Below are 25,887 nucleotides of genomic sequence, written 5' to 3' on the forward strand. Positions count from 1 at the left end.
AGGCCTGGGATGAGAAAGGTCAACCTCAAAGAAACAGAGAGTGGGATTTGGGACAGAGCAAAACTTGACCAGGGAGAAGGCTCAAAACTCCTGTCACATGGGGAGGAAGAAGCACATTCACTCAAGTGGGTAAGAAAATGAAAAAAGGCACCTGGGGGCGCTCAGGCGTTGAAGCGTCTGCCTTCAGCTCAGGTCATGAGCTCAGGGTCCTGGGTTTGAGTCCCACATCCGGCTCCCAGCCCAGCGGGAGCTCAGCTTCCCATGACTCATACTCTCTTTCCTTCTCTCTCATTCTCTCTCTCTCAAATTATTATTTTTTTTAACATGGGAAAGAAAAGCCTCAACCAGAATCAGAGCCAGTGATTTCGAGCCAGAGATGCGGGCTGTCTGGGAAGAGGTCTCCTGAGCCCAAGGGTGAGGGGGCAGCAAGAAGAGCCCCTCAGGGACATAGGCTCCTCCATGCCACCACCAATCACCACCTGCTGGCCACGGGAACTCAGGATGGCAGATGGCAGTGGGGGGCCACCAGAGCCACCTGCTGGCAAGCCCACGGCAAAAACTGCTTAGCGAAGTCACTTTCGGGTTTCTCTGCATTTTGCTGCCTAAAACCATCCCACCTCAGAACCCGCATCCCCCACCTTCCCCAGCAGCCTCCCCTCCCCCTCCCCCTCTGCCCCAAAGCAGTCTTCATTAACCACAGGGATTGACCACCCAGCAGTGACAGAGGCGGCTGGCACGTCTTGGTCCGAAAAGCACAGGGTGAATAGCGAGAGGTACTGGGGTTGGAGGGCCTCATTCGCCAAATGCTGTGTGAAAACTCTGGAGTGGGGTCATGCCGTCTTGCCCCCGTGTTCACAGAAAAGGAAACAGAGGTCACCCCGTGCAAGGTCACATGGCTAGTTCCTGACAAAGGGGCTTAGAGAATGCAGGTCTCCGGATTCCCAGATCAGTGCTCTTGGCTCTCCCACAAGGCTGCCCCCTCCTAAAGACCCACTCGTCTCTGTGTTAGACTCCAGCTACTTTTGTATTCACACCCCTGGGTCACCGAGAAATTCCATGTGGGATGGACATTCGTCATGTGACCTTCAGGGGCCTTGACTCACTCCCCTGACAGTCCTTTGTGTCCTTGACGCCTGGACACTCATCAATGGCTCTGTTCTCTTTTGTGCATTTATTACTGTCAGTCTGTGGGAGCAAGCAGGAACTTTCCTTGCCCCGTGCTCAGAGGGCAGCCCTTCTCAGCAGACCCAGTCACACCTACTCATGCCTTATCCTCCAGGGGCTCCAGGGACAGTGGATCCCACAGGACAGGAGGTGGAGGTAGCTTCCTGCTATGAACTTGGCCTCTCTTGGGATGATGGCCAAGGCCAAGGCCAAGTCTTATGATGCCATGTGCACGCACAAGAAGCTTTCCTGTGGACAGTGTGGCTGACCGGCCAACCCTCTGGGCAATGCAGACCATTGTTCCTACTCCTCAGTGAGGGAGCTGAAGTCCAGAAAGGTCTGATGTTTCACCCAATGTCATCACGTTAGCAGAAGTCAGGGAAAGGGTTCCAAAGCATGGTTTCCCATTCTAAGTGCAGGACTTTCTTCAGCCTACCAGGCAGGCTCCCAAGCTCACCTCTGTCCTCCCCAAACCCGGGGCCAGATTTGGTGAGATCACTCAGCCACAGGTGTTTCAGGGCCATTTCTGGGCCTGTGACACCAATGCCTTAGAGCAGAGGACCCATGCTTCCTTCATCCAGACCCCTGCCCAAGAACATGGCGGTCCCCACACAGGAAATGCTACCACAAATAAATAGAAAAGTGAACCCAAGTGAACCACATGCTCCTCAAACTCCTTCTCTCATCACCAGGGCCAGCTGTAATGGGACAGCGGGCCTGTCCATTTGGGGCCATCAAAACATCAGGGATCTCCCTGGAAAGTACTAGAAACTGCAGTTACTGGACACCTGCTGAGGACAGACTTCAAATTACCAACAGAGGTGACGGGAGCAAAAAAAGCCAGCAAAGGAGGACGTCTGTGTGGGGGCAGTGGTCAGAAAAGGAGGCTGCCCTGAGTCGCTGAGGGCCACATGGAGAAAACCTCTCTACTTTTCTAGGACCTCATCTGGCTCCAAACATGACAACTTTTCCAGAAATCCTGCATTAAAAAGGCAGGCTCAGTAACTTGTTACTATAACCTGCCACCACAGCAGCCAGTGATGGAACCAAACACATCCATGAACCGTGGAATTTAGAGGATCTAACCCTTGAGAACATGGGTGGCTCTCAGCTACTCGGCTGAAATCTTCAAGAGGGAAAATGAAAGTCATCCTAGTAAAGAAAAAAATCAAGCCTCAGACCACAGGGTAAAATCCTGCTGCATTTCCAGTATGTGGGCCTGCCCTAGAGACTTCAAACTTGCCAACCCCACAACCGCAAGAATCATTCCAAAATTTAAATCTCTTTATGTGTGTGTCTGTGTGAACATCACACACATTCATATCTATGTGTACATGTACATATCCACATACGCATGCATACACACATACACGTTCATGTTGTAAGTACTTACAGGTTTTTTTCTTAGGAGACCCTATCTGATAGTGATTTTTGTACCTAGCATGGTTCTAGAAGAACCGAGTCTTAAATACGTGTCTTCTAAAATGGTTCTGGGGTTTGGGGAATTGGCTCACTGATCTGAATAAATTTAAAAGCAAACAACTCCTTAAAAGGCAAAAGAAAAATAAAGAGAAAGCATGAACTCAGGGCAGATTACTATGATTATGAAGTAATTTACATCACAGCAGCTAGTGACCCTGCAGGCTGGGTGACCAGAAAGACCCCAGACTAGAAGTCAGTGGTGTCAGGTCCACCTCACTCGCTGCCAGTGGGCATGTGGGGTGGCACAGTCACCTGGGGAGACAATCTGGCAGTTTCCTATAAGGTTACACGTACTCTCGCCGCCGTAGGACCCAGCAATCCTGCTCCTGGAATTTACCCAAGACGAATGAAAGCCTGTATCCTCACAGAGACTCACACGTGAAACAGCAGCTTTATTTATGATCACCCCAAACTGGAAACAACCCAAATGTCCGCCCACGGGACATTTTGTTCATCATGCACTGTGATCTGTCCGTAGCACGGAATACTGCTCAGCAAAAAACTAAAGTACATCTGTACAACCACGTGAATGAACTGGAAAAGCGTTATGCGGAAGGAGAGAAGCCAAATTCAAAAGGCTCCAGACTGTGGGATTCTGCATGGCCCACGCTCCAGCCAGGGCACCACTGTGGTAACAGAAACCAGGCCCGGGGCCACTGCGCCTGGTGGTGTGAGGAGGGGACTTTCTAGGGTGACAGGAAAGCTCTCTATTCGGTTGTGACGGTGGTTTACATGAACGTTTGCATCTGTCAGCACACAGAGAACAGCATATTCGACACTTAATTCTGCTATACATTAATAACACCACAATAAAGTGATTAGAACATTACTCAGTTCCTCTTCAGTCCTCAGACCTGAAACCATAGGGATGAGGTCAGAGAACGCACAGAGCCTGGACTGACATGGGAGTTCAACTGATGTCTGCTTCTGCTTCCCTCCTGGATGCAAAGGACCCACGCTACCGGTGCGGTAAACCCCGCAGCCAGCCAGGGTCAAGGATGAGCCAGAGGACTCGGTCAAGTACTGAACTCCTGGGGAGAGCAAGGGACAAAAGCTGGGCCCAGCCAGACAAGGATGGGGGCCTACAGCCCAAATGGGGCACCGCGGGTGGAAGGAAGCTTGCAGCTGCAGCCACTTATGGGGCTGGAGGGAAGACGGAGGCCAGCACGGAGAGGGTGGCGAGGGCCCGACCTCTGTGGACCATTTTGCACAAGGCCAGCCTGGCTGGGGCCTCCAGGCCTCTCATTTCCTCCACCTTAATAAGAGGTCGTGCAGCAAGAGCCTGCCTACAACTGGATCATCTCCCATCCCCGGCTTAAACACAGAGCCGAGCTGGAGCAGGACAAAGTCTCCTTCATAACCCACTGCAGCCTGTTCCCACTGCTGCTTGAACCCTGGGGCTCTGTGACCTGGAACACCAGCTTCGGCCACTCCCCGGCCCTTTCCCCAGGCGCCAGGACAGTGCATTCCTCTGCCTGGCTTCTGGGTACATGCCATTATTTATCATTCTCTTCAGAAGGAGCTAGAAGCCTCTGTGGGCTGGGGTCAAAGAAAGGACAGGTCTGCAGGACTTCGAGGAACCGTAAAAGCCTTGGAAGTGAACGGTGCCAGCTCTTCGGTGTCTCACTGTACTGGAGAAGTCCCTCCCAGCACAATACACTTACCAGCCGAGGCAGGGTTCGTTTTGGGTTCATACAGAGTGAAGGCGAGAATTTCCTCAAGTCACTGGAGGAGAGTAGGAATGAGGCAGAGAGGGGCCACGTCAGAGCACGTACAGGACGCCAAGGCTGCCAGAGGCAGGAGTGAGCGGTCAGTGCAGAAACAGAGGAGGACGATGAGGAAGCTGGGACGACAAGGGAAGGCAGGGGAGCCAACGGGGGCGCCTCCGGTCCTGAGCCACTGCCACCGGCAGGCAAGCCTGGTAGCTGACAGCATATGCCTCCTCCCGGCTCTCCCCAAACCCTTCCTGGCATGCCATCCGGCGACAAACAGCTCACTTCCCAGGACCTTCTAATCAGATACTCTGCAGCTCCCCGACACTCAAACACCCACCCAGGTTCTTTCCCTAAAACCCAGCGTGCTACGTGAGATGACATCGACGCGGCTCCCTCAAAGTGCCGGAAAACGAGGCAATATGAAGGAAACCCTGAAGAACAGGCAAGAGAACAGGAGCCCCGAGGGGAGCAGGAGCTCGAGCAGATGGAGAGGGCTGGAGAGGAAAATGGCTCACGTATCGTAGAAAGGCAACATTCAGAGGCAGAGGTGTGACAGGCGGCGAGAAAAGGTGAGGCACGTGGGCAGGTGAGACCCAGGCAGTGCAGCCCCATCAGCGGGCTGAGGAACCCCCCCTCAAAGTGGCCCACGCTCTCAACCTCAAATGACGTCAAGGCCCGGAGACTTCTGGAGCCCGGCCGCAGCGGCCCCGCCAAGATTGGGACAAGAGCAGCAAGATATCCCAAGGAATGCGACAGTGGGGTCCAAAGGTCCTGCATTTATGGCCTGGCAACTATGTACTGTGGCCTAAATCCAATCTCCAAATGGCCACCGGCGTCCAAGGCAACCTGCAGCCGGTCAGCTGACCAGGGAGGCGCCCAGGCCCTGAGCGCCAAGTACAGTTTCCTGAGCATGGACCAGGCCCCGGGCACATGGCGGGCACTCAGGCGCTCTCCTCCCTGGGCCCCATTCCATTCTGACACTAACCCCCATGAGTGGCTCCTATTGTTTTACAGAAGAGGAAATAAATGGGAGCTTAGAAGGGTTAAGTAGCTTGCCCCAAATCCTACTGCTGGCTCAGTAACAAATGCTTATTGAATGTCGGCTGGGTGCCCAGATGGAAGGATGACTGGAAGGACAGATGGACAAGGGAAAGGCCAGGCTGACAGATGGCTTCAGTGTCATCTTCCTCCTGGGATGACACTTGGACCTCCGAGGCCTGTCAGAGGAAGCAGGGAGAGCAAAGGGGAAAGCAAGAGTGGCTGCCCAGGAACAGAATGGCACCGACAGATATTTATGACACTTCTGTGTTGCTGGAAGACGAGGAAAAATTTTTTTAAAAAACAGAGAGATGGCCCTTTCATGCCTTTAAGTTTTCAAATTCAGGAGAAGCTGGAAACTTCTAGGGGGTAGGGGCCAAGGAGTCCGTGGTGGCTCTCCGGCCCCACCCCCACCCCTGCCTCAAGGGCTTTCCTCTGGGTAATTGTGGGCTCAAAGTTTTCAGTGAGACGAGAAACAGGATACCCCAGAGATCACACCCAGAGCAGGAGAGGCGCCTCACAAAAGCCCTTCCCTTGCAACTAACTCTGCTTTGTTTAAAGCGAGATCAGATTGGGCATCTGCACTTTTCCTCGATGCCTGATGAAAACCAGATCCCAGATGCCTCCCAGCCCTGCCTCCCAGCCCCTGCCCTGAGGAAAATAATGGGAGTCAGCCAGGCCCAGTGTGTTCCGGGCTGCAACAAAGACTGGCCTCGTCCAGGGGCCTCGCTCCACGCTCCTGAGCCTTGAAGAAAAGACACACATCCCCTCTTTGGAGAACAGGAAAGATTAAAAAGCACCTTGTGCTGGGTCTAAGCTGGAGGTCTGGAACTTCTCCCTGAAGCTCCAAGTCCAGTTCCACTGATGACTGAGACACTCAAGCTGGTCGCCAGTGGATACCAGCCACTTGACATTTCTGGAATCTGTGGAGAGAGCAGCCGTCTCCCCAACACCGCTCCTGAGCAGGGAGCCCCTACCCTGGGAAGCTAAACAGCCTTGGGGGACAGGAGCAAGGAGTGGACTCACCCTGCAAGAACACCGAAGAGCCCCAGAGGGAGAAGGAGGGGCAGCCCACTCAACACAGACCTCTGAGCAAACCATGGCAGGAGGAGGTGTTAAAGTGTAACCTGAAGGGGCGCCTGGAAGGCTGGGACAGACATCCGCCTTAGGCTCAGGTCATGATCTCAGGGTCCCGCTCAGCGGGGAGCCTGCCACTCCCTCTCCCTCTGCCCCTCCTCCTGCTTGTGCTTTTACACTCTCTCTCTCTGTCAAATAAATAAAATCTTAAAAAAAAAAAAAAAAATGTAACGTGAAGACCCCATAGCAGCTGGATCCTACACAAACAGCAGTTAGCAATGCCACCCCATTACAACAGCAGATCTAGCTTCCATGACGCTCTCCCAGCCAAAGGCAGAGCGAGTGAAGTCTGATGCTGGGAGGAGGCCCTCCTCCCCTCGTGGCCACACGCACGGTCCCTGCCCCTCAGTACCAAGCATGTTCCGGCTGGGTGGGAGGGTGGGGGGGGGCCGAGCTGGGGAAGGGAAGAAATGCAGGAGTACCAGCTCTTAGCTGCCTTCCTTCCCCAGGAGATGACGCCTGTTACTTCCTCACCCATCTCACTGACCCCGCAACACTGCGAACCTGGAGGAGTGTGTACAGATCTGTGTTATCCCGGCCACAACATCCTAAGTCCCGGTCTCTCATTCCCAAGGCCTAACCCGTATTTTGAGAAGAATTCAAGGTCCCGTTGCTTAGATCTTCCATCATCACCTCAAAAGCCCGGTGACAGAGACCAGACAGCATCGTCCTAAACTCGATCCCCTCTTTCAAATTTCCATTTTACGTCATTTCCCAAGCCATACACCCAGACACTTGGAGGCAGCTTCTAGACTTCCCCTTTGCGCCACATTCAATCAAGCCTTCACTCAGCAGTTATTTTATTCCTTTCCCATTTTCCTCTGCTATCTTCCTCCCCTGCCTACCACTTTCACCTCGCATCTCACCACCTGGAACTGAATTATTCCGTTTGGCTTTTCCCATCTCCCCTTCTGACCAGCCTGGTACATGGCTGCCTCCCCTTAACCCTCAAGGTCCCCTTTCCCAGCTTCTTCCCTGCTCCCAACCCTCTCTCCACTGCATGGGTCAAGGGTCACCTTCTGAGCTTGCAGCTGGCCATGCTCTAGAATCTGACTGTGGCATTAGTCAGGACATAATCTCAACTGTTCTCCAGCAGTGCCACGTCCACTCCTGTCCCTGCAGGCCTGCTCATGCCATCCGCTGCCCGGAATGCCCTTCTGCTCTTCCCACACAAATCCTAATCCACCTCAGGATCCAGTCCAAACACAGTTGCCTCGCTCCAGCTTTGCCTACCCATGGACTTAGCTCCCTCCTTTCTGGCTTACCCGAGGGCTCAGCACTGGCTCTGAAGAGAGTGCCTTCTGATGATCAGCTGAACTGTACTGTTACGAATAAATCCTACGTCCTGCTCCTCTGAGGGAGTGTCTAATACAGGTGGCCTTCGACTATAAGTAGCAGAAAACACCAACTCAACTGGCTGAAACAGAGAAGACAGGAAGTACGGAGCTCGACCTGCTCAGCGTTCAGTGGCTCTGGATCCTCTCCCTCTAACGGCTTAACAGCTTTACTTTCCTCATGGTGACATGATGGCTGCCTCGTCTCCAAGACTCTAGTGGAAGGAGCTGTCCTACTTCTATGTTTCTAAGAGAAGACATTTTTCCTAGAATCACCACAGCAATCTTCTCCTCGTATCTCACTGGCCACGAACGACTCTGTCACTCACTCACGTCTAAACTTCGGGTCTCCATAACTGGCTTAGATTGGTCAGCTTTTACTCTGGAGCCAGAGGTGGGGTCACTTTTCCTTGAGGGGTACCGGAAGAGAGACATGACTTTGAAACCAAAAGAGAGCTCTGCCGTCAAGAACAGAACAGCTGTTGGGGCGCCTGGGTGGCTCAGTGGGTTGAGCCGATGCCTTTGGCTCGGGTCATGATCTCAGGGTCCTGGGATCGAGTCCCGCATCGGGCTCTCTGCTCAGCGGGGAGCCTGCTTCCCTCTCTCTCTGCCTCTGCCTGCCTCTCTGACTACTTGTGATTTCTCTCTGTCAAATAAATAAATAAAATCTTTTAAAATAAAAAAAAAAAAAAAAAAAAAAAAAAAAAGAACAGAACAGCTGTTGTGGAGGTAACCAAGGGTCTGCCATAGGCTGGGACCAACAAAACACATTTGTGTTTTCCGAACTCGTCACCCCCATCCTGTGCTGGCACATAAGATGCTCAACAGCGAGCTGTGCCATTGAGCCAAACTAGAAATTATCCTGTGGGTGTGAGAAAATAGTGAGCATTACAATGGAGTGGCACAATTGGACATTTGTGCAGAGAAACCGGAAAGAGGGCCAATAAATCCAATCAGATGCAAAAAAAGTACTCAGCAGAGGAGGTCTGGGAAGCTCTGGTCCCAGCCCTAGGCTGGGCCCAACTCCCAGTTCCCTGGATAGGGAGTAGGCCACGGGCCAGAGCCCTGGGCTTCTCCCAGCAGGGCCCAGCTGGGCCTTCTCCTCAGTTCAACTCTTGCCTCCAATGGGCCCGTGATCTACAAGACCAGCCCACAACCTGGCAGGCACAAATGAAGCTCACAATGAGGGCTATCAGTACCTAGCGAGTCACCAAGCACTTTGTGGGCACACATGGATCTGTTGACTATGAGACCGCGTGAGGTCTGGGCTGGAAATGCAAGCATTCCCTTTCCTCTGGACTAAAGAGATGGCCCCTTCGGTTGCCCCGATGGGGCTCTCATCCCTCATTCCTCTTGGGCAACCCTGCTCAGATCTTTGTCTTCATCTCAGCTTTCCAGCACTTTCTTCTGGTCTCTGGGCCACAGATAGCACTCTGGGCCCCAGATACACGTGCCTCCACCTGAGGCTGGGAAATATGCCAAGAACTGCACAGAAAACACACGTACCACAAGGCTGTGAAGTCCCACTAGTGCACCATCTCTACCTGACATCACAGGGCCGCGAGTTTTGGCTCCTGGAAATTTCAGAGTTCCTTCTCCAGTACCATAGCGGTCATCTCCTTGGCTAACGAGAACTGTGTTAAATGCAGCGTACTCTAAGAGCTCAGCGGATTATAATACATATTCAAAATTCAATACATATTGACTGAAGAGCTATTACGTTGAACCTTATGACACTGCTGATATTCAACTGTTGCTGACCTACAAATGGGGCAATATTGCACAACTCAATCTAGTATCTCCTCCATGCCAGGCAACAGGCTAGGAAGGGCTTGGGACACCGTGGCTGACAACACCCACAGAATCCCTGTGCTCATGGGGCTTACAGTCTAATGCATTAGACCGTGCATTACAAAGTAACATACTGTCTAGCTTCGTTCCTATAATTAACAATATGTGTGTTTATTTGTGGACTGCTTGACTTCCTTGCTAGCCTATAAAGCTACACAAGGATGGTGATCGTTGTCTTTTCTATATAACACACTGCCAAGCACGTGGCAGAAAAGATCAGATATTTGCTCAACTTACTGATTCATGTTAAGATAGGTAAGCGCAGGTGCTGCAGCAGCATGGGGGTGGGGGGAGGGTAAGATCAAGGCCTTGACTAACTTGGGAGTTCTGATATTGCTAATAGGGTTGAATTAGGTCTTCGCGAAAAAGGTCTGTATACCATACAGAGTCTACCGGCAGTGAACATACACAGGGTTTCACAGGGACTACTTAAAATACTTAAGAGAACAAACTGTTTTCATGCACAATCCAGTTTTTCAGAAACTCCATTTACATAAACAATTGGTACGCTAATTGCAAATCATTCTTATTTCTCTCCTGAAGCAGGATCCCCAAGGATCTTTTATTAGGCGCTCTATTAGCCTCGTTTGAGTTACAGTATTTACTTAAAAGTAATAACAGTGAAGTTCTTGGAAAATATTTGGTAATTCAAACATTTTTCTAATTTTAAACTAATCCTCATTAGTCTCCATTTTTAGGGATTTTACCATCATATGGAAAGAGAGTACCAAAGTCTGCACTGCGGGAATATTCACCAAACTCCTTTCCAGGAAGACACTTCTGACAGCGAGAACCTGAGCTAAGCACCGAAAGTGTTGAAAACAGCACAGCAAGAAATGACAATCTGAAGAGTGACTGTAAGGGGCGCCTGCTGGCTCAGTCGGTTAAAGCCTCTGCCTTTGACTCAGGTCATGATCTCAGGGTCCTGGGATCAAGCCCCGCATCGGGCTCTCTGCTCAGCAGAGAGTCGGCTTCTTCCTCTCTCTCTGCCTGCCTCTCTGCCTACTTGTGATCTGTCAATTAAATTTAAAAAAAAAAAAAAAAAAAGTGCTAAACCGGGCACTCATGTTGAAGAGTGACCGTAATCCAATTTAGTCTAATCAATGACACACACACAAAGTCACGTCCCATTTCTAAGCAAAGCACATGAAAACTGTAGAACCTGCACCCCCTGATCTTTCTGATTGACCTGCTATAACATAATGACAAATGTCGGTGAACAGCACTGACCAACAGGCCTCTTGTCTATCTCGCAGCCTGTCTGAGAGAGCCAGCCCCAGACACACTGCTCAGACATCGGTGAACTTGGCTGGTATCTTCCTGCGTGTTTGGCCTCTCGTCCTCTGCACCGGCTCTGAGATTTACTGACACGCTGGTCACATTCACGGAGCATCTCGAACGCTCTTGCTGTGGCAGACGATCAGCAGGCCCTCTCCCCAGGCCGAAAGCCAACAAAGATCTGTCGCCAGCAAGGAGGAGGCCGGACCCTCCGAAGGATGCCAGAGTCCCCATCCCGCCTCCTCGCAGAACCTCGCAAATCTCGCGGATGCAGGCAGGATGATCGGGGTTTGGAGGAGATTATGCGCTGAATGTCTTAAGAGATTAGATACTTAAAATCCTCCACATGACTTCAGTTATCCCCGTTACAGATGACAGAGTAAAAGCCTACTTGATTAAAGCTGAAGACCTATACATTTGCAAAAGGGAAAATAGGCAGAAGGAAACAAGAGTCAGATTACTGATGGGCACAGCACCAGCTCTGGGACATCGGGGGCTGCTGAATAAATTATGACAAGGAGGCACATGCAGTAATCACAGACTCACCATAAATACCGCAGCCCTCAAGGCTCTCTCGTATTCACTTACTTTCCCCCAAAGCATAGATTGAATCTGGCCTTGTCCTCAAAGGAGGCCTGGCTCTCCCCAAATTCCAAATATGGAAAATTACAGCTCTTCTGTGGTGATGGGGGGAGGGGGGGCAAAAGTGGAAAAGCAAATGTTTGTATTACGTCATGTTTTCATTTTAAAACAAAGGCTGCGTACACCAGACTCCCTCTCTGCTCTGTGAGGGGTGGTCTCCAGTCCCTCCACTCCCCCAGCCCAGGCCAGAACACTTGCCCTTTAAGAGAAGAGGATTACACAGGAGATCCCTAAGGATTCTCTCCAAATACATTCAAGCCCAGAGGCACATGAGTTCTTAATCTACTTTCTCTCTTCCAGAAGTTCACCAGTGGGTAGAGAGCTGCTCAGAAAGGTTGGAATCATACGTGTGAGAAAGGAGCTTCAGATGCTGTTCCTCCAGCCAGCAAGGTACCAGGACCCCCAGCAGGGGGCCACAGCCCATTCTGACACAGGGACAAAGAAAGAGCTAGGCAGGGCACTCAGATGCAAGCTTGCTTGTTGGTAATGGAAGACTAGAAGGCAGATGGCAACACTGTCCAGCATGCTTCCTTGGATACTAAAACATCAGAAGACCTTAAGACACTATTTAGCAAATCATCTCTAAATAGCATCCTAAAGGGTGGTCTAGATTCAGGAGAAGCCTAGAATGACTCCACATGCCATCTCTGATAATCTAACCGACGTGTCCATGTGGGAAGCAGAACCCCCAAAAGACCAGCCAACTCCCAGCCAACACAAAACCAGCGCGGAACAAATCCGATGAGGCACACCAGGAAGGCCTTGGAAAAGCGCTGCCTACGGGGAGGAGGAGGGCTCCATCCAGACGCTCTGGGGAGCAGCAGCCACCAGCTTTGGAGCTGGGGTGACTCCCACCCAGCACAGTTTCCAACCTGCCTGGAACCTGTGACTTGGGGGACTGGTGGAGAAAGGGGAAGCAATGATCGATGAATGCTTAGGGGTAGCAGCCCTGGGTCAGAGGACAGCATCTGGCAAGGTGCAGGCCTGGAAGAGCCTGGACCACCCTGAGGAGACACAACAGTTTCTGGAACCCAGGCCCAACACTGGAGGGGGCCCTGAGCTGTCCCCACAGCCTGCCCCGACAAGGCTCCCCGAGGGGAGCCACTCTGTAGGAAAGTAGGGAGGAGGAGTATAAGACAGGAGACACATGGAGCTTACCACCACCACAGCCCCCACATGAAGGGTCCTCAGGAGAAACCCTGGTGTGGAAGCCGCCTCCGGCATGAAGGGATGTATGTGATTGCTCTATTTTTCTTTTGTTCTGGCTTCCTAGAAATTCAGAGCTGAGGATGAAATTCCCAATTCCCAGAGACAGACAATATCCGCAGCAGTAAGTAAGGACATTCCACGTATCCAGGACTTGGGATATTTGTGTATTTTCAAAAGAAAGAATTTGCGCTCGCGGGGCCACCCACCCCAGTCGCCCCCAATCAGTGGCACTCATGTCTTACTCCTTCAGAGGCCATTCTCGGGGCCGAGGGGGCAAATGTAATTCACAGCTGCTAAAGCAGAGTTGAAAAAAACCAGGAGGAAAAGATGTTCAGTAACAGTAAGAGAAAAGACATACCTCAGGGACAGAAAAGAGTTCCCCCACATCAGAGTGTTATTAATTAATTTTTCTATTTATTAAGATTAAAAATACAGATCCTGTGACTTTCTAAAATGTTTCTCACGATTTTACCTTTCCATTCTTAGTTATGGGAGGCAACCGAATGAGGGGCTGCTTGGAGTCCACACTTGAATATTTGCTGGATGAATAGATCAAAAGTCTTCCTAGGAAAGTCGTGTAAGTGGTTTCTAGCAGAACAGCAGTCTCCGGTTGGGGAAGAGCAGGTCAAACCCCGATGCTGAAGAAGGGTTGACTACGATACATGAATCCAACCAGCATCCCTCCAAAATGGGCACTATTTTAAAAATCAGGTCTAAAGGTGACCGATCCAAGAAACCTGCTTTTGCTTCCAGGGATTGAAAGAAAGTCAGACCAGTGAACCTGAGAAGTAACCCAACACTTTGAAATGATAATCTTTTTTTACAGAAATAGCTGCTTCCGCAGGGATAGAGGGGAAAAAAAGTGTTCTTTTGGGTCTTAAACGTCTGGTAGCCGGTAACCTCAGCAGTTACGGTAGTCCAGTTCGTTCTAAATGGAAGAATCATTGGGGAATTGAAAATGCAGGAAAACTTCCCTCATTTTCCCCCCAGTCTAGGAAAAAATATGAAACTTGACTGAATTAGATCCCAAGCCCAATATTTATGGTTATTCTCTTAACAAGTTTTAAATATGCTTCATTTGAATTCAACATAATTTCAAAATTATAACTAAAACAGTCAACAAAATATGTGTGTACCTAATTTGTTAAATGTATGTGTTTGGGAGAAAATACTCAGAACAAACAAGTCGATTCTTTTCATTAAGTACATTAAAATTTAAGGGTAGTGTTTATATTATGACTCTTGATACGGCAAGACAAAATTATTCCGTGATATAGCTATTGAATGAGGCTCACTACTCCCCAATGATTTCACAAATTACAGTTCCAACTAGCTATAAAATAACCAAATCAGTTCTGATATGGCCATAAAATTAAGCCTAAAAAAATAGTGAGGTAAATCACCCCTTTAAAATCAAGTTGTTGAACAATATGTTCTGTATGATTCTATTTCTGTCAGAAAAAAATCTATATTGGTGTGAATATATGCATAGAAATTATTTAAAAAAAAAGATTTGGAAGAATATTTATCACACTGTAAAGAATATATATCAGACTCAGTAAGGGACATAGGGTGGAGAGGGGAACTTTCACATTTTACCCTCCATCTCCACTGTCTAGATTTTTTATTCACAACTATATTCCCCTGTTATCTCTGTCAACAACTTAAAATCCAAAAAACAAAGCAAACAATAGAAGCTACCTTCTGAAATTGAAACCAATCTCTCATCATCTTATTTTTATACAATATTATACCCTCAACACTTTATTTGTTGTTTTAAATTATGAGTTAATTCCAATCAAGTCTTCAGTAAATTTAAGATTGATAGGATCGTTACATCTAAGAAGTTGTGAAACTTCTCTAGAAGTCTTTAAAAAAAAAAAAAAAAAAAAGAGAGGAGGAGGTTGTCCCTGAACAGGACAAGTGTGGACTGACCTACAGCAATGGCTGGTTCTTCAGCTCCATACTGAAAGTCCTTCCTAGCAAAGTCAGTCAAGGTCACTGATACAATCAACAAATGGGCAAACACCGTCTAGGTTATCCAAGGACCTGGGGCTCTCAAAGTAACATGTGGGGTAGGAAAGCTGGCCGCCTCAGACATTTCAAAACACCCGACAATGACTCCACTTCCCCTACACTGCAGATACAGGGCTAAGGTACCCAACAGATAAAGCCATGTGCGTCCTTTGGTCACGGGCAATGCAGCGTGTCAGATTAATGTTGCTTTAGAGCTGAAGAGTATCACTAGAGCAAGAGCGAGCAATCACAGTGGTTACCACGTAGGAGAAACAGATTAATTACTACTTAATGCTGAGAGACAGAAGACTTCAAATGGATGGGCGCCTGAGGGAAGGGAAGTTAATAAAAAGGGGTCCGTGAGAAGGAGGCCAACAGCCTGCCTCATGACACATTTCTGTTGCCAGCATGCCACAGGCCGGGATCCAAAGCCCTGAGGGCAGAGACTGTGTTCTCAGAAGTCACCAAGACAAAGGAGGCATGGAGCGCCCTCCAAAGAATGGGAAAATGGGTGCTACAGACAAAAACAGTATTAAACACACAAAAATAAGGCCAAGTTTAGGCAATCCTGAACATGCTCCCAAACGTCAAAGAATCAGATTTGGGGAAAGAACACACAACTGGTATCGGATTCTCCCCCAATCCCCTGCCCCGTTTTAATAAAGGGAAGGCCTAGGGACCAGAAAGTCAAGGGGAAGAGGCCACGCATTTCTTTGAGTTCACAATTTTGTTAGAATGTCTTTGCCCTGGGGCACATGGGTGGCTCAGTGGGTTAAAGCCTCTGCCTTTGGCTCAGGTCATGATCTCAGGGTCCTAGGATCCAGCCCTGCACAGGGCTCTCTGCTCAGTGGGGAGCCTGCTTCCTCCTCTCTCTGCCTGCCTCTCTGCCTACTCATGAGCTCTCTCTCTCTGTCAATTAAATAAATAAAATCTTTTAAAAAAAAAAAAAAAAAAGAATGTCTTTGCCCTGACGATGTTCTGATGGATTCATGAAAGCTCTTTCCTTGGTACAGGAACAGGGGAACAGGTCCCCTTCACTTCCACTCTAGACCCTCACCTGCAGGAATGCCTCCTACCCTCCCTGGCTACTTCTCCAGAGGTCCTCCAGAACACCCACTTACAGCTCTCTGGTATCTTCCTTCCACCTCAGATCCAAATACCCAGACGTCATGCCAACTGACTGACTGCTCCTTCCGGCAACAGCCACTGACACTCACATCAGACTTCTCTAGTCCTTGGGAAACCTTCTCAAAGCAGCTGCAATGCGCCCATGGTGGCCTCCAGCCCCGGAATTCTGCCAGATCCTCCTTGTCCTATTACTCAAGAAATGCCTAACATTCCAGCTCTTCCAGAAAGCCTTTCCAGACTGACCACTCACTCACAAGCTACTCCAGCCTCATCTCTCTCCTAGACAGAAGTTCCCTCCCTACTACTGCTGAGCTGAAAACAAGAACAAACTTGCCCACCCCCTCCTTCCCCAAGACACCTGTCCTCGGAGAGCACATAGTGTCATTGTCTTCCTGTCCATTTGCACAGGGATATACTGCTTGCTTTACTGCTGGCCTTAGAGGATCATCGCCTAGAAGACAGGGACGTTGGGCAAAGCCGGGGTCACCTGGATGACGAGGAAGAGGATATGTGGGGGAGTTTAATTAAAGGGTTAATAGAGGATCAGACAGAAACTTTGTTTCAACTCTCATTATCACAAAGCCTGTTACAAAGGTTTTTCAAACACATCTGATCACTTTCCAGCCTGAGTAGAGTTAATATAATTTAATCTTTGATTTAGGATCTTGCAGTGCCCTGAGGCTCATCACTCTCTCCTGCTACTATAATTATAGATGCGGAAGATGTAGAGACTGGACGGATGGTGGCCTGGAAGTTAATTTCTGGAATAAATCCTTGCTACCACATCTTGCGATTTTTTGCCTTTCAGAAAGCGGAGTTCAAAAATAAAAAACAAAATCTCCCTTAATTGAAGGTTCCAGTTCAGGGAGGTTCATTGCCATGGTCTTTGTTAAGTGCCCACCACTGTGGCCCACAATTAGTCACTTAATAAAGCGTTCTTGATGAGGGAATTTGGCAACATGTGATTTTCTACAAATGGAAGCTTGATTTTGACGCAACCACTCATTTCTTTGAAAATCAGGGGGCATTCACACACAGGTGTCCTAAATTTCCTTAAATTAAAAACCAACCCTTCTCGAGGAGTTAGCTGTGCTCACTTTCAAGCAGCAAAGAAACAGGTGTCCAATCATGGCAAATGAAGAGCTCCCGAAGGAACCTAAAAATATTAATCAAGGAGCCATAATGGAGGATGCACAAGGCCAGGGACCAGGGGAGGCCAGCAATGGCGCCACTTCATTCAGTTTCCAGGCCAGGGCTCAGCGGAAGTGATCCGCCTGGGCTCCGGGAGACCCAGCCTAAGCCCAACTCCCAAACTCCTTACAGTCGAAGGCAGTTCTGTGTGCCCTCATCATCCTAGGTGAACTGGACCCTAAAACCACCGCCAGTCATTTCTCGAGACCCTACAGGGCCACCCTACCACCATTACAACTGCTGTCTCCTCTGCGCCATGAGGATTCTACTGGGAACAGAATGCTCCCCGCATGGAAACCCTGCCCGTTTCGGAAAGCTAATGAAGTCCTCTCACACAGCGTGCTCCCGGCAACCACCGCCTACACTGAACTTCACTTCGCACTTCACAGGGGTCCTTGAACAGAAGTCAGGAGCTATGGGAACTTGAATGGGAAAGAAAAATACGCCTTTATTTTCAACTAACCTCTTTGTGAATGTGGACCTCTTTGTGAATGTTTGATTATGGATGCAGGCAGCCGTCATGACGATGTCTCTAGGACCTGTGACTCTGTCACAGCAAAAATCACACATGCTTTCATATCACATCATGGTTGACACTGATACCTCAACATACCGTTTTCGTGCCTCGCTATGCCATAATTACAATAATTGTTGGACCTGCTGCTAGAGGCTCGTTATTTAATGTGTTACTAAAGAAGCGTATTGCTATAATCATAAATTGGTTTAATGTTTTGATGACTATATTTCAATATAATTGATTTCCTTTGTTAGCCGATGTGTTTTTATTTGCACATTTCAGAATGTTCTCCAGGGAAAGGGTCCAAAGGTTTCACCATACTGCCCCAAGGATCCAGGGCCCAAGAAAGATGAAATGTCACCCTGTTTGTCGACATTTTAAAAGCACAAGTTCTAGAGCCCAACTTGGATTCAGATCTAGGCTCTGCCCATCTCTAGCACTTGTCCTTTGAGCAAAACGACCTGAGCTCCCTGAGCCTTGAGTTTCCTTGTCCTGGGCAAGGAAGAATACCGAAACCATTTAGTCATCAAAAAATGAACTGAACAGGGGCACCTGGGTGGCTCAGTGGGTTAAAACCTCTGCCTTCGGCTCAGGTCATGATCCCAGGGTCCTGGGATCCAGCCCCACATCAGGCTCTCTGCTCAGTGGGGACCCTGCTTCCTCCTCTCTCTCTCTGCCTGCCTCTCTGCCTACTTCTGTCAAATAAATAAATAAAAATCTTTTTAAAAAAAATTAACTGAACACCTACTTACTTTGTGCCAGGCATAAGGCTGAGTTCTGGGGCTACAGCAGTGAACATGATAGGGAGGGTCCTCCGTATGGAAGGGCTTTGCTCCGCCAAGTGTCTAGCAGTGACTGGCACACAAGTGGACTAAAAACACTATGGTCACTACTGTTAAAATCACAACACTGCCTGCGTGATTTTATGTAGATTTACGTTGCTTCCCATTGTAACAACTATTGGCTCATCTGGCTCGCGCCCTCCTGATAAGGCTTCTTAGAGGCCAGGCGCTGGGCCACAGAGTCACAGAGGGGCAGCTGGTGAGATGGAAGAACACAGGCTTTGGACCAGAAGATCTTGGCTTCAAAACCCTCTGCTGTCACTCACTAGCTCTGTCGCTCAGCCAGCAAGCCACTGCTGACCCTCCCACATCTGTTCTCTTCTCGGAACCCTCAGTTTTTAGCTGGTCAGAATTAAGGATGCCATTTCTCAGGCCCCCTTGCCGCCGAGTACAGTCATGCACTCAAGTTCTAACCAACAGGGGTATAAGCAGAAGAGGGGAGGGCAACCTTCCAGAAATGTCCTTAAATTATGAAGTTTTGCCCTTCACCAAGCCTTTACCCCCTTCATGATGGCTGGGGCTAGCACAGCCATCTCAGATCATGCCATGACCTTGGGAATGGAGGCATGCACGAGGGACAAGACAGAAGGGGCCTGCATCCCTGCCACTGTGGAACACCATATTGAGCTGGTACAGTAGTCTTCCTGAGGCAGGTTCCTTAACCTCCCTGGACCTCAGTAGCTCCATCTACACACAGGTGATGCTGGGAGTCCTCTATCCAGTGAGTGTATGTGGAGGACTTCATGAGACGGGGCTCGCTTCACAGCCAAGGCCAGAGCTAGGAGAGGTGGTATCATTACTGCTCTTCCCTTACTGCAATGCAAAGTGCAGGGCATGGCGGCATCTTAACACGGCCTGGGGGGCAGAGTGGTGACTCAGTAACTCGCAGAGTTGAAAGACCTCCTAGCCAGTCTAGTCGTCCTGATAATTCCCTTCTCAGGCACCCCGGTCAAATGGTCCCCAGGAAAGGGACAGTGTACCACCCCTGCAACAACTGCTAGGGACGGTGTTTGTTCACCCATAAATCACGATCTTCAGAACTCATCTCCTGGCCACCCCCAAGCTGCTTCACTTGTGTCTTCTGCCTTTGATCATGAGTCCTGCTTCCGAGCTCACTCTCATCAGAACATCAAAGTTCCCTTCAATCTCTTTTGGAAGAACCCTCTGGCCTCCTCCCTAGCTAACAGCGTGGTAAGGGATCACTGCTTCAGTCCCATCCTATTCAAGCAAGCAGCCTCTCAAACTCAACACATGAAATCTGCCGCCGCTGGAGGAGACGACGAATGGTCATGAGCCAGCTACAGGTTCTCCTGGGCTGATCCACAGATGTCCCAATCTCCTCTTTCCAGGCTCACACTTTTAAAGCTATTCCGTCTTGTTTGCGACATCAATCAGCACTGGCCTAGGAGGCGTAACTCTTCATGGCTATGCAAAACCGAAATCTGCTTTAAGGGCCTGAAACTTACAATCATCTTTCTGGATCGTCCCCTTCCTGTTCTTGCAGACACAAATCCTAGTCTGTCTCTCCCACATGGCTGTCATTTTGCCACGTCCCTGTCACTCATGCAGGATGCTGCCTGGCACAGCCCCGGCCCCCTCTCCCTCTCTCCTCATTCCCTCCTTTTTCACACGCACGCCACAGTCATGCCACGGTCACACCAGCCCCTGCTCGTGCGCTCTCTCTCTCTCTCTCTCTCTCATCTTCTGCCCCTCTGGCTCTGCCCATTCTCAGCAGCGGAGACGTCACTAACCCTCGTGGCTCAACCAGGCCTGGGCATCAGGTGGCTCTGGAATTGGCACAAGGGTGGCCGTGGCAGCCAGTGGCTCCCAAGCTGGGTGGGGCAGCCAGCGCTGCAAGAGGAAGAGACAAGACACAGCGGTCACTGTGGCTTCGGGGAGGACAGACACAAGGGCAGGAGTCAGCCCCCAGACAGGCCGAAAAGGAGGAACCTGATCCAAAATCCGCGACGCTGGCAAAGGAAGGGAGCACAAAGCGTGGGTCCATAGGTGCGGAGGGAGTTGGTGGCAGGTGGGAGATTGACCCCAGGTCCGCCCTCAGGGACTGTCACCGGGCTTTCTGACTCAAACTGCTGTTTCTGAAGGCTGACAGCACCTGTACCCGTGCCACTGTGCAGAGTACTTAGCCTCATCCTACTTTGTACAAACAAAATTTGATTCTGGGTGTGTGACCCACATGAGCACAAAACCTTGGGATTCTTTGCTCTTTGAAATTCACATTACACATTAATTTACATTACACAGCAAGAATGCTGACGCATGAATCAGCCCACACCAGACTGCAAGCAGGAAATAAGACCCCCAACCTGGGTTTTGTTCCCTCCCCAGACACCTCCAGTTCTCCGAGGTTAGCAGGGGGGGTAGCAAGAGGCCCTCCCCACCCCTGCTGACAGTCACTCAGTGATGGGAGAAGTTGCACCTTCAGCAGCAGGATGTAAAGCACCAGACACACCCACACTTCTAAACCTTCCCACCCTCACCCACGGCTGGTCCTCTGGTCGGCAGCCAGTGCTCCCTTTCGCGGCCACCTTGAGGCTCCTTTCCTTCCCTCCCCGGCACCTGTTTCTAAGGGGGCGAGAGGGAGGCAAGAGAAGAGTGTCAGGGCCCAAGGACCAGTCCACAGAGTGGCCCAGAGCGCGAGCCGCAGAGGGACCTGCAGGAGGCCTCCCATTTCTAGAGCAGCCAGAACAAACAAAAGGCACAAATGTCCCATTTCCTTGTTTTGCCATTGGTGGCTCCTTCTCCTGCCCTGGGCCCCACCCTTCCACCCAGCCCTCTATCCCACTTAGCCATACCACCTCCTCCAACTCCCCAGGGCCTTCCTTGTTTGTCCTCTTGAATCCACATGAATCACTAATTACTGATTTAAACCCAGACACGAAGTCAATGACAAATGCAGTATGAACAAATATCAATGGGATATTCAGGACTGGTGCACAGAGAGCTATCTGCTTTCTTAACTCTGCCTGAACAGAAGGGAGACACGGGGACACCTTATCCTCACCCACCCTTGAGCACGGCACCGACGAACCTGCCAGGGGACCCTGTGTCTGAGTGTGTGCCAGGGCGGACAGGGCTGGCACTAATGAACTCACACACTGGTTCTTTCACTTGGAACTACCTGGGAGAGCAGAAAGACTGATGCCTGGCTCACCCTCCCGGAGAATCTGGTTTCATTGGTCTGGGGTTGCTGCCGGAGATCGGGACTTTTAAAAGCTTCCCCCTGGGATTACGACATGCACCCAAGTTTAAGAATCACTGACTGCACACGTTTATTATGTGTTCCAGACATTTTTCAAAGCAGTCAAGGTATTCAGGACACCTTATAGGCTTTCACTGTCAAGACAGTCCTTGGAGGTATCATCCCATTTTACTGAGGTTTATAGGACCATCACGATGAGGCTCAGATTCAAATCAGGCTTTCAAACTCCAAAACCTGTTCTTTCCACCCAACTGTGAACTCCTACAAGCATACAAACAACGCATCAGAGCAATCTCCACTGCCAGCAGGTCATGAATAAACTCTGTAAATGCCAAATATCTAGATTCAGAAATGCAGACACCATAGGCAGCCATGGTGACCTCTTCACTCAGGGGACAGAACCACACAGAGAGGTCAGAGGGTGGGCTCCTGTGCGAGCTCTGGGGAGATGGACAGAAAGGATGCATCAGATCCTGGCTAGGAAGTTTATCCTAGACCCAAGATGTGTCCTCAGATACTACACACAAGCCGATGTTTGATGGTATAGAAAGTATGGGCAAGGGGGGACGGGGGCTCTGCAATGGGAAGGGGATCCCTAGGGCAGGTATCAAGGGTTTACCTCTTGGGACCACAGTTCCTCACCCTGCTCTAAGCATTCTGGCCTTCTGTAGGGGCACTAAAACCATTCCTAACACATTCCCACGCAAGCAGCTTCCCCTCCTCCAGTCTCTCCTCTTCCAGAACTATGCTCTGAGTTTCCTTGGGGAGGGGACATAAGACTGATATCCTCAAACACTTTTAGGCTCCAGGCCACTCAGGCAGGGCAATGCATCCCTTCGCCACCCTACCCCACCCATGACTACTCCCCACCCCCTCAAAAGGCACAACAAAACAAAAAACGCTCCATCATTACCACCAAACCAACTTTCCCCACAGTAAGAATAACGCTGCCACTTTGAATTTGGAATTAATGTGGACAGCGGGTAAGACACTGAAGTTTATAAGGCACATGGAGTCCCTAAACCACTGACACGCAGATGGAGGGATCTCACCGCAAGGCAAGGCTTGGGACAGACACTTCAAGGACAGTAGATGTTCCTCCTTCTTAAAGACAGCAAACAATATCTCACCGTTCCTCCCAGGTCAGAATAGGGCCTCTTGGTACCCTATTCCAACCTGTGATACATATCTGCTGTGCGCCGGTGGCCCCCAAGCCAAGTGTTGATGGGAAAGAACCACACGGAATTACAGGAACCAACAGCAGGTTAAACTTTCACATCGATCGCACTGATAAGCAGAGCCACTTACCCAGCACAGCCAGACAACTCAGCACTGGGAAAAAGCACTTCATGTCGGCAGCAGAGAAGAGACACAACACAGGACGCTCCCTCTTCTCTCACACTTAATCTCTCATTTCTGGCAATCCACTTATAGCTCCAGAGGACAGTTGTGGAAATAGAACGTAACTCAAAAAATGAAAACAGGTTAAAGAGAAGAGATCAGCAGGATGGGGGGCAGGGGGGCGGCCAGTGGCTTGTGTTGAACTCCCCTATGCTAAAAGAAGGGTCCAGAACAATTCTGAAGGCCCTCTAGGCTTCTGCCACATCCTGTGCCTTGCGGTTTCCACTGGAATTGTAGATTGCAGTGAATTAATCCTCAAGGAAAAGGGAAAAAAGAGTCTGAGAAAATCCTTTCATCCACTGATTATACAGAAATGTCCTTGGCTTCCCAGTGAAGGTGTCTGAAAGCTCCCTCATTCGGATTCCCCCAAGGAAACAGGGCAGGTTTTGTCAAAACCTCTGACAGCTAAATCGCCCCGGAATGGCACCGACTGTCTGGGTTTCTTCATCAAAAAGTCCGTCTCCATCCATGTCGGTAGGTCAGGGAGCTGCCACCTGCCCCACACCTACCCAGGACACACGAAGCAAGTTGGCGTTCTGCGGCCCCCGAGGCGAAGCCGGTCCCACAATGCCAGCAGATTTCTAAAACAAACACAACAGAGATGTATCAAAGGCGAACAAGAGCGCCGCAAAACCGAGAGGCGCTGAGCGCTGGGCTGCTCGGGACGCCTGGGTCCCGTTCCCGGATCAGGACAGTCAATCCGGGCGTTCTGACCTTGGGCAAGTCGCTACACCGGCCCCCGCCTCAGTTTCCCTGCCCACAGCAGGGCAAATGCGGGAAGCCCGATTGTTCCAGCAATACTTTGCCCACACGCCTCACTCCAGGGAATTCCCTTCACCTCCTGCCGAGCCCAGCGCCGCGGGGAGCCCCACCCTTCGCGGGGGCACAGCGGGAGGGGGCTCCGACGTGGGGCCGCCACTCCCGGTGCCAGCTCCGGCCCCCGCCCCAAACGTGGGAGCTCCGCGCGCGCCGCGTCCCAGGTGGCCCCGCTATTGTTTTACCTTCCCGGGTGTTTATTTTCGCTGATTGGGAAGAAAAGAGACGGAGGGAGAAGGGAGCGGAGGCTGCGCTTTCCGGGGCCGGGGCGCGCTCGCCGCGCGCCCGACCGGCCAGGGGAGGGTCTCGGGCCCGACCCCGGAGCGGAGCCGGCCCCGCGCCCGCCGCCGCCCTCCCCGCCCCCTGCCCCGGGTTCCCGGCTGCCCGCGCCGCCGCCCCTCCGCGCGCCGCCCGCGCTCCCACCGGATACTGACCTCGCCCCCGGCCCTCTCCCTCCGTGCGTCGGTCCGGCGGCCGGCAGTCTGGGCGCACGCCTCCGGGGACGCGCCGCCTTCTCCCTCTCCCCCCGCAGCCGCACCGGCAGCCGCGCTCCGGCCCCTCCCGAGTCCCCGCCCCTCCAGTCCGGCCCGCTGCACCCGGTGGAGCCGCGCGCGGGGCGAGGGCGGTGGCCTGGGCGAGAGGCCCCGCCCTTGGTCCGCCCCTTCCCCCGCCCCCGGAGAAGAGCGGCCCGTCCCAGGGGCCCGGTGGGGTGCGAGGGGGGGACGCGGGGGCCGCTGCTCTGTGGGGCGCACCTGCCCAGGGCAAGAGCCGAGCCAGGGCCTGGGCACTGGGAGCGTGTGGGCAGGACAGCCCTGAAAGTTAAGTAGGGCGTCACACGCAGGCTACCGCGCCGTGGGCAAGCAGCACAAGGCCTTTCCCAAAGCCCAGCAAAGGACCCATCAGCCTTGAAGAGGGCAGCAAGGGAGCAGTGTCCTCTCTCCTGGAAATAAAAACAAAGCCCTTAACAGGAGACTTGAATCCGTTCATGTAGTGGAACCCCATATTGTGCTTCATTCTAGGGCAGAACTTCCTAGACGTTGTGGCCGAATTGGACTCTGGACCCAACCTGGGTTCTAACCCTGGTTCTTCCACGTCCTTGCGGCCGACCTTGGAGTTACTTCACCTCTCTGGACCTTAGTTTCCCCATCTGTTGTATGGGGAAATAGCCTGCCCCTACTAAATAGGGTTATGGGAGATGTCCATAGCACACTTGTAAAGCACTTCAGAATGGAGCCTGCCCCATCTTAAGCACTTGGTAAATGTAAGATATAATTATTTTATGAGGAACAGCCCTATCGAAACAAGTGCATTTTCATCCATTCAATACTTCATGAATACACACGCCTTCTGGGTAGGAATGGTCAAAAGGTAACCAAGATAGAGAAAGACAGTCCTGCCCTCCTGGAGTTTGCAGTCTACTGGGGAGACTATAAAAGGAGTAAGGCAAGAAAAGAACAAAGGGTTGAGGAAGCACATTCTAGGACTCAGGTTGGGTCATAAGGAGGAGGGCTTTGGTCAAATCGGGTCAGGTGCCTGGAAGGCTTCCTGGAGGAAATGAAAACCAGGTAGAGTCCAAAAGAGCAGAAGGAGGCTGCGGAGGAAGGAGAGGAGGGAGGGAAAGAGTAACTGAGTCCGGACCCTGAATCAGTACCCTCCAAGACCTAGGGGGAGGAGAGAGCAGTCCACTTAGAGAAGCCGAAATCTCCGTTGGGCACAAATTAGGCTGTAAGAAAGTGGCAAGAAATGGCAGAGAAGAAATCTGGTGCCAGAACCTGGAGAGCTTTGTATGGTGTTTTAAGGGGTTTAGACTTTAGGGACCCCTGGGTGGCTCAGTCCGGTGGCATGATCCTGGGGTACTGGGGTTGAGTCCCACTTCAGGCTCCTTGCTCAGCAGGAAGCCTGCTTC

The 25,887-nt window shown here is 50.9% G+C and overlaps 1 protein-coding gene across 2 annotated transcripts in view; it reads right to left on the minus strand.

The window, feature by feature from the left end:
• IGSF3 (immunoglobulin superfamily member 3) overlaps positions 1 to 24,491 on the minus strand; it is a 94,332-nt gene extending 69,841 nt beyond the window's left edge. For both annotated transcript variants that reach the window (XM_059135565.1, XM_059135564.1), the window contains exons 1-2: positions 24,416 to 24,491; positions 23,073 to 23,746 (exon numbers count right to left, since the gene is read on the minus strand). In XM_059135565.1, coding sequence (XP_058991548.1) covers positions 23,073 to 23,115 — 43 coding nt within the window. In that variant the 5' untranslated portion in view covers positions 23,116 to 23,746; positions 24,416 to 24,491. The remainder of the gene's footprint in view (positions 1 to 23,072; positions 23,747 to 24,415) is intronic.
• Between the last annotated feature and the right edge of the window lie 1,396 nt (positions 24,492 to 25,887).

This window comes from Mustela lutreola, chromosome 10 (genome assembly GCF_030435805.1).
Source record: "Mustela lutreola isolate mMusLut2 chromosome 10, mMusLut2.pri, whole genome shotgun sequence".
In the NCBI taxonomy this organism is placed as follows: Eukaryota; Metazoa; Chordata; class Mammalia; order Carnivora; family Mustelidae; genus Mustela; species Mustela lutreola.